At 38.7% G+C, this 13,950-nt stretch overlaps 1 protein-coding gene across 1 annotated transcript in view; it reads right to left on the bottom strand.

Annotated features, from left to right (window-relative positions):
• Positions 1–13,950, bottom strand: part of Emb (embigin) — a 41,441-nt gene that overhangs the window by 4,145 nt on the left and 23,346 nt on the right. Inside the window, exons 3-7 of the mRNA XM_048368420.1 lie at positions 13,306–13,495; positions 13,023–13,111; positions 5,505–5,632; positions 2,679–2,958; positions 1,705–1,738 (exon numbers count right to left, since the gene is read on the bottom strand). Coding sequence (XP_048224377.1) covers positions 1,705–1,738; positions 2,679–2,958; positions 5,505–5,632; positions 13,023–13,111; positions 13,306–13,495 — 721 coding nt within the window. The remainder of the gene's footprint in view (positions 1–1,704; positions 1,739–2,678; positions 2,959–5,504; positions 5,633–13,022; positions 13,112–13,305; positions 13,496–13,950) is intronic.

Raw genomic sequence — 13,950 nt, 5'->3', positions numbered from 1 at the left:
GGCTTCATGTATATGAGGCTAGCACTCTTGCCACTAGGCCATATTCCCTGCTACTGACACACATTATAAACAAAATATATTGTATGTACAACATGCAAACTTTTTGCCAAAAGAATGTTCTAAAAGGATCACTGTAGAGGATTGCTCAAAATGAACTTATTATTCTCTGTAAGTGAAGGCCACTGAAAGAATGTGAAAGGAGTCAATTTTAGTGGTCTCTGTGGTGAGATAATAGGTGAAGAACATGATATAGATTCTGTTCTGTATAGATATCTTTGTACATGAGGAATCAATGTAGGACCAAAAGAAAAGTGAGGTTTATCCTTTGTAATAGAGATTGAGTAATTTTGACACTGGACCTAGAAAAGAGAAAAGAACAACACTGAATAGGGCAGGTGCATAAATGAAAATTAAATTCTATAAAGCTCAGGGCCCATGACACAGTCCTGGCAGCTTCCTTTCAGAGCATGCCATGACTCAAAGAGGTTTGAGATATGGGAGGCACTGGGAGCAAGAACCAGGGCAAGGTTTTAACTGCTACGCACATGAATGGCTGTCACACTTTTCAGGACAAAGAATAAGAAAGAAGCCCAGTCTGTGCCAATCAGGAGAAAAAGAAAAAGGTTTGAAGGTCAGGTCAAATGTCCAATCAGATCAGATGTCCAATGAGATCAGATCATGCAAACAACAAGAGTCCCCAACAACACTGTTTCGCCTCTCGGGTTTTATGAAAACCCTGAACTAATTATTTTGTTCCCTTCTTTTGAAAGCATATATATTACTGACTTATTGTACCTGCTTTACATAAACTGAGTCAAAGCATCCCATTGAATCATGCCTCTGAGTATCCAAAGGACAGCTACAGGGCTCAATCTGGTTACTGAACATGGCTGTGGACTCATAGCCACAGGGACTTCCGGTGCCATACTGTGTTTCTGATGCTCGTCAGGTCCATACTTTTCAGGTTCCTCTCTGCTGCCTTAGTCTGGCCTCATGCTTTTGGTTCACAGCCACAGGCTGCCATGCAGATTTTTAATCCCCTAATCGTCTTCTGAAGTGCCTATATTTCCCAGCTTGGAGGAAGAGAAGTTCCCAACCTATCCCAAAACAGATTCCCTCCTGGGGATTCTCCTCCCAGCCTCCTGATACCACATCTGCAGTGTGTGTGAGAACTCCAGCTCATAGTGTGATGTGAAGAAAATCAGAACCAGGACGTTCACAAGGTCCCATCTCGGAGCATATAATGTGGGGGACCCAGTGGGTTTGAGTAATTGTTCATTTTAAGAGCCTCTTAAGTGATTCAAAATACAGCCAAAGTTGAAAATCAATTAAATACATCCTTATACTTACTGAACATTTTCTTTGTGCCTGAGAATACATACATACATATATATATATGTACACACATATATGTGACATATAATATTATTTAATGTCCTTAATACAGCAGACGGGTATCATAAGTACTACCATGAAACCATTTGCAGAGGAGAAAACTGAGGCAGCAGGAAGCAAGAACAGTGGTTGGTAATGGAGAGGGTGGGCACAGACAGGCACATTCTCATGGTCTTAGTCACCAGCACAGGCAGGTGTACAGTACATCATGTATGCCTGTGCTTTTATTTTAGGTGCAAACCACATTTCTGTATTCATTTGTAGTTTGCTCAAATGAAGATTAGTCTGTAAAAAAATAATAATACTTACAGTTGTTCAACCTGTTCAAATTCTTTCCCATCATCTGTGTAACAAAAGAAGTGGACAATTAAGCATGGTTAACTTTTGTTTATAGGTCACAGGCATTCAATTGAATCTGGCTCCTAAGTGACAAATGCACTTCCTCTTAGAAGAAAAATAAAGACAGGCAACCAGAGACACTGCACTTCCTTCACACTGGTCAGACTTGACCTGCATTCCCATTTACTTAGCACCAGTACTTTTTAAAATATGACTGAATGAATAACCTGTCATTTAAGGTGCTACAAATTTACAAATCCACCCAGGTTGAGGTGGTTTAGGCTTTAATCTCAGGTACTTGAGAAATGGAAATCGCTTGAACCTAGCCATTATGCCCAGGCGAGCCTGGGCAAAAAAAAAAAAAAGTTTGTTAGATTCTAATCTCAGCTATCAGGGCTAACATGATGGGGCAAGTCTATAATTCAAGGCTGGACCAGGAAGTAACCAACAGATCTTGTCTGAAAAATAACCTAAAACTAAAACACTAGAGGCATGGCTCAAGTGGTCAGTAGTAAAGTAATATATACTGAGTAATACATACTGAAGTATATACATAGAGTGAGTAATATATACGGATATCTCACTGAGTTTAAACTCTAAAGCAATACCAAAGGGGTGAGGAGGCAGAACTATCTAAATGAAATTGTCTCTACATCTTATAAATAGTTATCAATCATGGATTTTCTAACTAATACCCTGGATGTCAACACCCATATCCAATAGTTTGGTGCCAATGGCACCAAAATAAAACCACATAAATTTTAATGATTTTTTTTCAGAAGTTGAAATAATAAGACCAGCAATATAGGTTCATAGCTCATTACCATTACTGTGATTGATACAAATACTAAGAAAGGATTTTTCCAAAATCTCTATGGTCACTATTCCATATTAAGTCATAACATAGTATGTAGGCAACATTGTCTATGAAAAAACAATCCTACCTGGACCCTGCTTCTTTTTCTTTGAGTATATTTCACAAAGAAGGATAACAGCCACTAAAATGAACACTTCGGCAACAATGGCAAGAAATGGTTTGAGGGGAACCAGAAAGCTCAGTACGACCAGCTCAATGTGGTCCTCACTCTCGCCCAGCTGGAAGACCGCATGGCAGGAATAGATGCCCTTGTCATCCTCTAGAAGCTGCTTTATCCTCAGCTTGGTTTCGTTGGCGTATGTTCCATTGACAACGTATTTATCATCCAGGTGTGTATCAATAGGAACCTAGTGCAAGGAGACAGTACAATCTTTACATCCTGTTTCTAAAGAAACTACTGGTTTTTCATGTGGTCTAATTCTGAGCAAAGCTCTAGAAAATGCCAAAAATATAAAGAAAAAAATCTACTTACTAGAAAAGCACATTAAATTTTATGAGAAGTTATACACAAGAAATCTTATCAAGCGAGCAAACAAAGGAAAAAGTACACTGGGCTGGTCAAACTTTAAGCAATGAATATGTCAAGACATAAGCATGCATGCAGGTCATCACAGGGAGAGCGCGGATTGAAAAAAATCAACCATGGGACTTCCATATTCCAAACTCCTGTGTAGCTCTGTACACGAGGGAAAGTGCTCACCCAGGGGAAAGCGCTGCTATTTCTGTTCATTCCTTCGGAGAAAGGTGGCTGAAGAGCTTCTCATGCTAGCCATGAAGCTGTAACCTTTTCATGCACCAATTCTGCCCCTTGTTTTGTCTGTCTCGCTCACTCACTGGTTGGTTGGTTGGCTGTCAAGCTGGCTTCTTAAAATTTGTTGGGTTTCTTTTTTTTTTTTTTTTTTTTTGCCAGTCCTGGGCCTTGGACTCAGGGCCTGAGCACTGTCCCTGGCTTCTTCCCGCTCAAGGCTAGCACTCTGCCACTTGAGCCACAGCGCCGCTTCTGGCCGTTTTCTGTATATGTGGTGCTGGGGAATCGAACCTAGGGCCTCGTGTATCCGAGGCAGGCACTCTTGCCGCTAGGCTATATCCCCAGCCCAAATTTGTTGGGTTTCTTCACCAGGCTAACAGGATCTATACTAAGTTCTTTGGATGCTGTTCTACTTACTCTATTTAAATTAAATTTTATTCTCAATCCATTTGATGCTTTTTTCTGCTGTCTCAACTCACCTATGTAGTTCAATAAATGTTCATCCACATACATTTATTCTTAGAAGTGATCGAACAACTCTCTGTGAGTTTATTATTTGCTAACAATATCTAGGGCCCCAGTTGCATATGCATAGCACTTCCTGGGAAGCTAGTGGCAAAAGAACCCTCCCCCTCTCATGGCAGATACATGACATTACTGCATGCTGAGTAAATACTCTGTTGCTTGAGGTGCAGATGGTTGGCTACATTGTGCAAAACACTTGACCTGAAGTTATAACTTGTACCCTCTTCTTCCCTCTACCTTTTGCCCAGCTTAATATAACCAGAGCAGATGGCTAAATTGAAAAGAGAGTGATGCTTTGTGTAGCAAAAGCACAAAAAGTGGGGCTGGGGATATGGCCTAGTGGCAAGAGAGCTTGCCTCATATACATGAGGCCCTGGGTTTGATTCCCCAGCACCACATATACAGAAAACGGCCAGAAGTGGCGCTGTCGCTCAAGTGGCAGAGTGCTAGCCTTGAGCAAAAGGAAGCCAGGGACAGTGCTCAGGCCCTGAGTCCAAGTCCCAGGACTGGCAAAAAAAAAAAAGCACAGGCATTGGTAAAGTGAAGTATTCTAAATCTTGAATGAAATTGAGTTAGACTACTGTTTGTCTGGTATCACATATGGTATGAGTGAGTAACTTAGGCTGTCCATTTTTTAAAAATTTACATCTTCCTGTTGTAATTATCAGTAAGGTACAAAAGAGTAATGCTTTAGGATGTGGAGCTATTTCCTTGTGAAATTAAATCTGTGTCACCACAAAAATCACTCTCTATATCCTTCCTATGCCAACATTGAGCCATCTAGAATGGCATGAATTTTGTGCTGAAATGATTTAAAATGTCATCATTTAAGATCTGCTCTGCTTCAAATGTTCCTTCTCAAATTACAGCTTGCCCTTAGCAGGACTTTAATCTCAATGCTCCTTAGCACCTTACAAGCAAGAGAAAGCTGTCTCCTAAAGAACAAATTGTCCAGCCATTGGAGGGTATTGTAGGTAGAGAAGAGAGAAAGTCAAACATGATTTACTGAATTTTCTTGTTTTTCTTTACACAGCTCTCTGAGGTGCCATTTCTCTTAGATAAATAAGAAACAAAGTGCAATATCTGGTTTCCTTCTGATATCTGGAAGGCCGTAAAAGGACAATGACAGGGAAGACATTATCCAGCAGGAACTATACTCATTAGGCACTTAGGGATCAAATCTTACACTTAATACAGTAACCACATTTTCATTACGTTTTTCAAATGGTGCATTGTATTATTACATTCTGTCACAGATCTCAGGAGGAAGAAGCTGGAAAGAAACCCAGGTTTTGTTTAGTTTGATTTCATGAATGGACAAGAAAGAAAATCTTTTAATGGTGATAACTCTTTCCACACTGATCAGTGAAAAAATCAACCCTAGCTTTGTTTCAAATAATTTAAATAAGCTGCTTACCCTCCCCCAAAGGAAACAGAAGTTTCTTTAGATATAAAACATCATTCATCACTATGGTTTTCCTTATGTATTCATAAGGAATTCATTAAGTATCAAAATAACAAAACTCTAAGTCATCCTAAAAATCTTAATTCTGTCATCATCTTGTTATTTTGTGAAATGAAAGGGTTTCTTTTTTCTAACTCCCAGAAATGCCATCTTACCTGTGTGCTCTCATTCATTCTGTACCAGGTCCAATTTAAAGGATGACAGCCCTCACATTTACACATCAAGACAGTGGAATCTCCCACATAAGTGATCAATGGCTTATGTTTTCCATGCAGTTGAGGGACTAAGGAAAATTTAGAGAAATACGTTACCAAAACAGAAAAAGTAAAGTACTAATCTTGAAGATACCTTCTCTTTCATTTCCTGTTATACATGGTTTTGTTTAGGTAGTTATAGTTATATAACAGAAAGCCACTAGTCAGGAGAGTAGTCAGAGAGAGAGAGTAAGCAGAGCCATAGTGAATCATAGAGTGAGCTCCAATATAACTGTCTCCGTGGCAGGATTGGAAGGCAAGTCCTCTATCGTTCAGCAGGTAGCATCTTCAAGTGTTGTAGGGAACAGAGCTGACACCATTTTGATTAGGAAAACATGGTAGGAAATGTTGGGGGAGTAGATTAGGTCAACCTGACCCCCAAATTCTGATTTTGTAAATGGTTTGTTGCGTACTCTACCCCCCTGCATCAATCTCCTACATCTGTGCCACACTTGCTTGTTAATGTTGCTTGCTCTACCACTTGCGTCAAGCCCCTACATCTGTGCTATGCTTTTACCTTTATAAACCCCACTTGGAGGACTGCTTGGGGGCACGGTGGCAGCTCCGAGTCTGTGCTGTGTCCCTGTCTGGGCAGTTTGCTTCCCCAATAAACCCATCTTTTTGCTTGAGACTGTCTCTGAAGGGTGAACTCTTGGGGGGGTGTGGAATCTCGCCCGCCCCCCTGCCCTCAGACCCCGTGACATTTTTGGTTCCCTGACCAGGAAGAGTCCTTAACCACTTTCTTCTTGAAAAGAAACCGTAGGCTTCTTTTTGCTCAAGGCTAGCACTCTACGACTTGAGCCACAGTGCCACTTCAGCTTTTTTCTATATATGTGGTGCTAAGGAATCGAACCCAGGGCTTCATATATACGAGGTGAGCCATTTACCACTAGGCCATATTCCCAGCCCCATGTTTTCACTTCTATGGTCTCTTTTTCGCTTTTTATTTAGTTTATGAACTAGAGGAAGAATAGATAAAATTACAAATATAAAAATTTTAGTACTGTTTTGAAAAACTATAGAATTTTCAAATGCTTTAACACTTGTTATTCTGCTTTAGATCTTACAGTTGAGAGGGATAGGGTAGGAATGTAAAACTGGTTTTAATCAACAAAGTTAGATGTCTAGATTAGCTGTATTTCCCAAGCACTCCTGAGTTTCTACCAGTCAAGATAATCTGGCATTTTCTACATATATGAAGCATGAAGTCTTTTTTTAAAAAAGGAAAATTATTGGTAATAACCTCAAGAAATTACAATTTATATAATTACCAGATGAAAGTTCAAGTCAGAGTTTTATGGGTTTTGTTCTCAAAAGACTAATATTACAGTGCTAAGAAAGGCAAGCCTTCTTTCATTCTTGAGTGTTTAACATAGGTTAATCCACTGGCTGCCATACAGTCACACACACCACTCCCTGTGTCATTATCACTGACCATCAGGGCCGAATGCTCCTGAGAAGATGTTTCAATCACCAGGAGGCTCAAAATATAGCAATCAGTAAGTCAGTAGTTCCTACACTTTATATCCAAGCAAACATGTTTTGATTACCTTCAACAGTCTACAGTTATACAATTACCCAAAATGTAAACTGACAATCTGAATTTGTAAGGACTCCACTGATGCTCTGCAAATAATCTCCAGACACCTCCAGAGGAACTCTTGGGATACCTCTGTGGACATGACAGGAAAGGCGAGTACGTGTGAGTAGGCTGAGGTGACAGGGAGGGCTCCCACAGGCAGAAGAAACTGGTGGCCTGGCCAGGTCTCCAGCTAACTCACATTCTCTACTGGCCACCTTCAAGTCGATGAACCCTGACCCCAGGGTTCATTCCAAAGGCCACTGATTTGTGTAGGAAGCAGACAGATTGATAATGTAATAGTGTGAAAAGATATGCTTTAGCTTTGAAGACATGGGCTAAGCCCTAACCTCCGGCAGGCAGTACAGGTGTAAAAGACAAAATAAGGTAAAATCTTATTCTGGTGCATGGTAATTACATTTTGTTAGGATTATATGCCAATGCAGCTCACATTCTGTCTGTCTCTCTCTCTGTGTCCTCTATTTACCAAGAAATAAAAATAAATATATAAAAAGTAAAAGAGGTATGTTGCATGTCTGCTCTGTCACTTCTTTGGTTGTTTCCTCAGTTTGCAGCTACCCCTTCTCAGTTCATTTATAAACCCTGACGGCAACAAAATGGAGAAAAGGAATCATTGTAAGAAAATTGAAAACAGCTCTTAAATTCAAAAAAGAAGTGGTCCATCTGTCATTATATGAACGTAACAAGTATATTTTAAGTTCTTGAGAAGAAAAATGACTAAATGTCAAAATGTTAAAGGCTCCAGCAGGCTGAGTCACAGGACATTTTATTATTTATTTTTTTCCCTAGGGCCCTATGTTTTTAGAAGTAGGAATTTGGAGGCATGAGTAATTCATCTCATGCTCATGGGTTTTTCTTTCTGGTTCAGGTGAACAGATATTCTTTCTCTAGATTAGTAGGCACCACATTGGGTTTTGGTAGTGGAGAAATACACTACTCTACTTTGGTTTATGGTTGCGATCTGGTGAGTAATGTTTTAAAGGTAACAATTTTTAAAAATAAACTGAATGATGTAGCTGCAGGAAAGCAGCTAGTTGCTCATGACTTCTCTGGCTTCCTCAGCAAGGCTTGTGTCCCCAGCAAGCCACAAATACAATGTATTCTTCCTTTTCTTTGTATTTCTTTTCCTAGGATTTTGTTTGTGAGGAGGAATGAATGAACCAGTGGAAAGCTAAATTATTATCACAACAAAGTACTGTCAATCAGATCAGTACCACTTCCTAATTATAATTCCTTTGAAAATATCCAGAGCCTAGCATGTATTTTTGTTACTTATGAGAAGTATGAGACCACAGAAGCATTTGAGGGTTAAAGTTCCACTTTAGAGAAAGAACAAGATCAACCCTACTTTAGAAGAAAGTTTAACCAGATAGGGGCAGGTAAGCAGGGATTAAAATTAACCTAAGGATTTGCAGCAGTCACTAGCTTTCTCCCCCTCCCCCCACCTGTAAAGGAGCCAGGCCACACCTGTACATCCCCTATGGCGAGGTCCCCTGTGGCGAGAAACAAAAGCACTGTGGAACAATGCCTCTCCTCATCGTTAACACAAACACTGCTCTCAAGGGAAGACTGCACTGACTTTGTTGGGCACTAGTTAAGGCCATCAGCTCTGCTTTCCCAGGTGGATTAGCTTCTAGATATTCTAGTACTAAGCATGCATGCTTCTTTCTGGAGAGTTGATCATGCTTTCATAGGAAAGTTTGTGTTGCAATATGTCCAAAATATTGACATTTGCCCACAGGCTAAGAACCAAAAATGAAAAAATACTGCTTTTTAGTAAGCTTCTATGAGACAAACGCCTGAGACAAGATAGATAGCTGGTACCTAGACAAGGTGTTTCACAAAAATCATGGGTATTCAACTATATGCGGTGAAGGACAACTATATGGGTGAGGGACATGTGACTATACAATGCAACTATCCCAAAGAATCTTCAGATCAAGCTGTACACTGCAGTTAAAGGACAATGCCTTAGTGATGACATGGAGAAGATGACATCGAAATTCTGTTTTCTTTTCATCTTTTTTCTTTCCTTGATTATCTCCTAGACTTTACCCATTCCTCTATTCTGGTGTGTATAGTATGCCCTGTCTTTATAAAACATTAATTTACTTCAACTGTCTTGGGAGTCACAGTTACTTTGGCGCCATTGTTTATTATTTATATTTACTAGTCTAATGACATTATGACAGTAGTCACACTGTTGATCGTTTGAAAGTTTTGATAAAGTAGGACACAGTAAGAATGTGTTTCAAGATGGTAAAACTGCTGCTTCAAGCTGTATCTAGGAATATGGGTTTGGACCTCCTAAAGTAACAGCTCTCTAAAATTGTAAGACTGGAGATATATTTGCATATTCATGAAGTAGGCCAGTTGGCCTAAATGTTATGTTTGTTTAAAGACATTTAGATATCATCATATTAGGAAAGGAAGCTTCCAAATGGCCAGCGACATCTTAAGTGAAATTTTAACCTGGGATTTCGGGTTAAAGTCTACATGATTCTATTAGGCTACTTTTCCACACTTGTCATTCTTGAACAATTTCTGGGGAAGACAGATGGCTGAGAAATCTCATAGCATGCAGTATTATCACAGTTTTTGTTTTCTATACCAATTAAAGTTTTTCAGTTTCTACAGATTTTGAACATTGATGAACAGTATGGAAGTTTTCAGAATATTCAACACACAAAGAAACACTCATCTCTCATCTTTCTTGAATGAAATCACACCAACATTGTTTTAATCAACACATTAGCAGCTATAAGAGGAAGAGTAGGCAGCACTAGTGTTTGAACTCAGGGCCACATTCTGACTAAACTGATACATTACCACTTGAGCCATGCCTTCAGTTTTGCTTCTTTGTTGGTAATCGTGGAGATGGGGTGTAGCGAGCTTTCAGCTAAGACTAGTTTTGCATAGCAATCCTCCAGATCCTATCCCCTTAAGTAGCAGGATTACATGGCCAGAGTGTACCCCTGCTCTCTCTTCTCCCCTGGCATCAACAGACAATCTTACAGTCAACAGGGTTGTTTGCTTTTGTTTTACATAGTACTAACCAACAATGTTGAAGCTCTTTTGCATTCTTATAGTAACAAATCAACAGATTTCATGAAAAAGCAGGGACTCTGAGAACCAAGTGTCCCAAGGTTCAGGAGCTATCTATAGTTGACTCTTAAAATCTATGGCTGAATAAAACTCATGTGGGGGTTTTTAACTAAAAACAGAGGATGGAATATGCTTCACACCATGTTCAACTGTTGAGCCACTAAGAAAGTATCCTTCTTAGGAAAAAAACACAAGCAAATCAAGTGCAGAATGAATGTAAGAGGAGATTTATATAAAAAAACAGAACAAACAAAAAACAACAAACCTACATGCCATTCTATACACCTTGCAGACATAACAAATATTAAGTTACAAGTTTTTGTTAATGTGTCTTTAACTGAATGAAATTATTTCTCTAAGCAATATCCAATTTAGATGACTTATACAAAAGTATTCTTTAACCTAGAAAGATCTCAAAGGACTCAATTTACTAATTTTATAAATACCTTCAGGATGCAATATATACTTAAAAGTTGGGTCTGGATAAAGTGGTAAATGAATTGCTCTAAGCTGCTTCTAGCAAATTCAAAAAGGTAAATATTTAGTGGCTTTTCTTGCATTCCTGAAAGATCTGATTTAAAACCTCGACTTTGTGTCCTGATAACACCTAAAACCAGCTTAAGTTATCTCGCCACAGTGCAGGAATTCAATGACCTTCTGAAGAATGCCTGGCATGAAGCTGACTGACACAGTAACAAGTAAATTTTTCCTGATATTCTTCACATTAAAAATAAGAACATTCACTTCCATCTAATGATGTATGTATGAGAGCTACTAAAAATATACATCAACTTTGATCAGAATAACTAGTACATATTTCTAGAGAACAATGGAATCTAGAAAGAGAGAGAGGATGAAGAAAAAAAATAACTCTTAAAACCCATGGCTAAGTAAATTTTGGGGGGGGCTCTTAATTAAAAGCAGAGGATATAATGTGCTTTCTATCCATATCCAACTGTAGCATCACTTAGAAATATGTCTATGTTTGATGGAATTTTTTGTGAATGTGTTTCATGTTCTCTTTGCTTGTTAAAAAGAGACAGAAGAAAAAAGTGAAGGGAGGAAGGGCAAGTAAGGGCAAGGAGAGAGAAAGGTGCAAGATGGAAACAAGGGAGAGCAGGGTAGGAAAAGAAGAAAAAGAAAAGGACTGAAGAAAGGAAAGAGCTGGGAAATAAATGTGCTATCTATTCCTTCACTAAGTTAAACTAAGAAACAGAGATAAGATTAGGAAACAGGCAGGAGAGATGACCCTCCTACACATGTTGTTGTCCTTCAAGGCCATGCAGTGGGGAAGACTTAGAACAGTCATACCAATGAGCCTGACTCGGTATAGACAGAGACTAATGTCTATCTTTGTCTTGAATAAAATTAGAAAAGTGTAACAGTGTTTTGCTTTTTTAAAGTGAAATATAGAATCTTGAAGAATAAGCATATATAGAAAATATTTTTGAATTGTGGTAAAATGTGGTTTGAAGAGTCAAATTAAAAAATAATGTATTGGCTGGGGATATGGCCTAGTGGCAAGAAAGCCTGCCTCGTATACATGAGAACCTGGGTTCGATTCCCCAGCACCACATATACAGAAAACGGCCAGAAGTGGCGCTGTCGCTCAAGTGGCAGAGTGCTAGCCTTGAGCAAAAGGAAGCCAGGGACAGTGCTCAGGCCCTGAGTCTAAGGCCCAGGACTGGCCAAAAATAAAAAATAAAAAAAATAATGTATTGATTAAGTTAAGAGAACCTGATAACTAAAGAAAAATAAGTATTATGCAGAAGAGTGATACCATTCACCAAGATGCACTATACTCATAAATTGGCAGGTCGGAGTGAAACCCTTTCTTACATCTACTAAAAGATGGCAGTGATAAAAATAATTGATTTCAAAAAACAAATATAACATTGAAGAAAAATACTGTTTGTAGATGCAGTGGAGCCAAAGCATGCAGTTTATGACGTCTGCAATGATGGCTGCACCTGAGCCTCCACTCCCTCATCTTTCCCTTGCTGACTCAGTGGATTGCAGGCTTTCAAGCCCCACTCAGGAACAGTGAGCTTCTGAAGGACACTCCCTTATGTTCTAAGTTTAGATAAACAAATCTCATTGTGTCACAAACGCCGGCAGTACAGCAGCATCCAGAACATCAATGTACACCTCATGATGCTCTCTTGACAATGAAATCACCCGGTGATAAACTCCTCAGATCACATCTCTGATACTAACTGCCATGCTGTATTTTTAGGGATGGCTATTTTGTTTTTAAATGATGACACTCAACAATACAAAATATAGACATCTTTTGGACAGATCCATATTACTTTAAAATTATATGGGTCTCTAAAATCCCAAACCCTAGAGCTACAGACACAGCATATCATATCTTAAGTTAGGAGTCTAGGAACATACTTACTCCGAAATCTAGAGCATGTTATAAAAGCTCTAAATTTAGAGGGCTAAAGTAGTAAATAAAATAAGACATCGATGGGAGGCTGGCCTTTTTATCTGAATCCTGTGTTTTAAACTGAGAGGTGGAGGGGGATGAGGTAGCTGTAAAACCTCAAAGCCGTTTTCCAGTTTGCCTCTTGTAATTCAGTGAAAAGTACCTGGTATCTTTTCATCTGTGTTATGTGTACTAAAATAATCATAACTGAAAACCCAAGGGTTTAGAGATCAAAGATCATAATGCTGAAGTCATTATTCCTCAAGTTATTAATACTGACCTTTGATTTTAAATGTTCCTCTTGGTTCCTTTTCCTCTCCAACGAAGCAAGAATAGTCTCCCATTTGCTTGTTGTTAATGAGGGTGAGCCTATAGACAGTTCAGTTTATTAATACAGAATTTGTCCTCAAAAATATTTCTTAATTAAAATCAAGTTGAAGTCACTAATCAAAACTTAGAAATAATTCTATCAACAGGCAAATTAGAATCTTGGTATAACATTCAAGTGGTTTAAAGGAAAGAATGCTCATGCTGTAAAAAGGCTAGCAAGGTAGGTCACTTACGTGTATTGGGTGTGCAAGGTGTTTCCTGTCACATTGACGATGTAATTGTTCTGAAGTAGCTCATCACCTCTCTTCCAAGTCACATTCGCTGCATTCGCATCCCCAGATATGACGAGATGGCATGTGAGTTCCACCTTAGAAGGCTTTTCCAAAGTGATATTTTTTTCTAATGGAGTATTAACATGTTCTGCTATTCCCAAAAGAAAAAAAAAAGACGTGAAAGTTGCAATTGTGGGAAATTTCAATATATAAAACCTTTTAAAACTTTCCACAATGTTCTAACAACAGTTACTGTTTGTCCCATTTATCTGTTTGAAGAATGATTCCTGTCAACATAAACCTGGTTATTAATCTTATTGTCCTTCCTAGGCACAACTGAAGAGGAGCTCTGATATAGCATTAATATCACAAATAATATAGCATAATAACAATATAGTATTCATATCATATAATGATATAACATAATATCACAAACAATCACAAAAGTCTAAAACTATGGTATTTATCTCCTTAATTAAGCTCAGTAAATGAACAGGCGGGAGAATGAGGCAAGAGTAATAATAATGTCTTCATAAGCTCTTAGTGGGAGGAGAAACAACTGCAAAAACAACACACACCAGTTAGCGAATGACTGAATTCTGCTCA

This window comes from Perognathus longimembris, chromosome 19 (assembly GCF_023159225.1).
Source record: "Perognathus longimembris pacificus isolate PPM17 chromosome 19, ASM2315922v1, whole genome shotgun sequence".
Classification (NCBI taxonomy): domain Eukaryota; kingdom Metazoa; phylum Chordata; class Mammalia; order Rodentia; family Heteromyidae; genus Perognathus; species Perognathus longimembris.
The sequence above is the reverse complement of the archived record's forward strand: the minus strand, read 5'-3'. Positions and strand labels throughout refer to the sequence as shown.